The 1,271-nt window shown below is 63.9% G+C and overlaps 1 protein-coding gene across 1 annotated transcript in view; it reads left to right on the top strand.

Moving 5' to 3' along the window:
• Positions 1 to 1,271, top strand: part of SYMPK (symplekin) — a 48,078-nt gene that overhangs the window by 33,453 nt on the left and 13,354 nt on the right. Inside the window, exons 22-23 of the mRNA XM_015564399.1 lie at positions 762 to 938; positions 1,135 to 1,236. Of these exons, the coding sequence (XP_015419885.1) occupies positions 762 to 938; positions 1,135 to 1,236 (279 nt within the window). The remainder of the gene's footprint in view (positions 1 to 761; positions 939 to 1,134; positions 1,237 to 1,271) is intronic.

The raw sequence follows: 1,271 nt of genomic DNA, 5'->3' as shown, positions 1-1,271 counted from the left end.
GGAAGGTTGAGAACCACTGCCCTAGAGGGAGCCCAGATGAGGAGAGCAAGCTCCACCCACACTGGCCAGGCCTTTGCCCTGCCCTTGGCGCTCCAGGGGTCCGACTTCAGCCATGGGGTAGCTCCCTGATGGGCGGGTGGTGCCAGAAGCAGGCAGTAGACTTCAGGGCTGCCCATCCCGCACCACTGTGCACCTCGGCGGCATGCGTCCTCGAGCTGAAAGGTGGGCCGGTTTTCAAGAAGCTAGAAACCTGGGTTTTCAGGAGACCATGATGAGACCAAAAACCTCCACCAGCCCGCGGACTGGACTCAGCCCACAGGCTGCCCCGCGTTGCTCCATCTGGCTTAGAGGTTAAGTGCAGATTCACAGACCTGGGTCAAATGTTGGTTCTGCCTCTAGTTACCAGGGTAACCTTGGACAAGTCCCTGCATCTCTCTCGGCCTCCTCTGTTTCTCAGGGCGAATGACGCCCCCTGGAGGCCGCTGTGGGAATGAAATGCTCACGACACAGCCTGGGCCTGGCCCAGGGGGACCAGGGTGAAAGGGCCACCGTTTTCTTCCCTCCTTGTCCTCCTGCCCCAGCTGCAGCTAGAAGAGGAAGTTAGGTCCTCTGTCAGGAGGGCAGGGCTGTGGAGCCCGAAGGGAGTCTGTGAGGGCAGGGGTGTGAGCCCCACCAAGGCCCCATCCTGGCACGGTCCTTCCGGTTCCGAGGGTGGCCACTTGCATGCCCCCTCACGCCCCCTTCCTCCCTGCCCCCTCCAGGTGTGGAAGTACCCCAAAGTGTGGGAGGGCTTCATCAAATGCTGTCAGCGCACCAAGCCCCAGAGCTTCCAGGTCATCCTGCAGCTGCCGCCCCAGCAGCTGGGCGCCGTGTTTGACAAGTGCCCCGAGCTCCGGGAGCCCCTGCTGGCGCATGTCCGCTCCTTCACCCCCCACCAGGTATCCCAGGATGTGGGGTGGCTGGCCCCATGGGTCCAGCCCCGGGGGACTGGGGGGAGTGGGCAGAGGGGAGCCCTGCAGTGCCACAGGATGTCAAGGGTTCTGGAGGGCCAGGGACCAGCCAGGCATCTGGGGTGCCCAGGAGGGGTCTCTGGGTTAGAGCTCTCTGCAGCACCCCGCCCTGCTCTTCCCCTAGCAAGCACACATCCCCAACTCCATCATGGCCATCCTGGAGGCCAGTGGCAAACAGGAGCCGGAGGCCAAGGAGACTCCTGCAGGGCCCCTGGAGGAGGTGAGGGTCCCCCAGCCCGACACGGCACCGCTCAGGGAGCA

Source organism: Myotis davidii, unplaced genomic scaffold (genome assembly GCF_000327345.1).
Source record: "Myotis davidii unplaced genomic scaffold, ASM32734v1 scaffold741, whole genome shotgun sequence".
In the NCBI taxonomy this organism is placed as follows: Eukaryota; Metazoa; Chordata; class Mammalia; order Chiroptera; family Vespertilionidae; genus Myotis; species Myotis davidii.
Note: the sequence above shows the minus strand (reverse complement) of the source record. Positions and strands in the feature narration are given on the sequence as shown.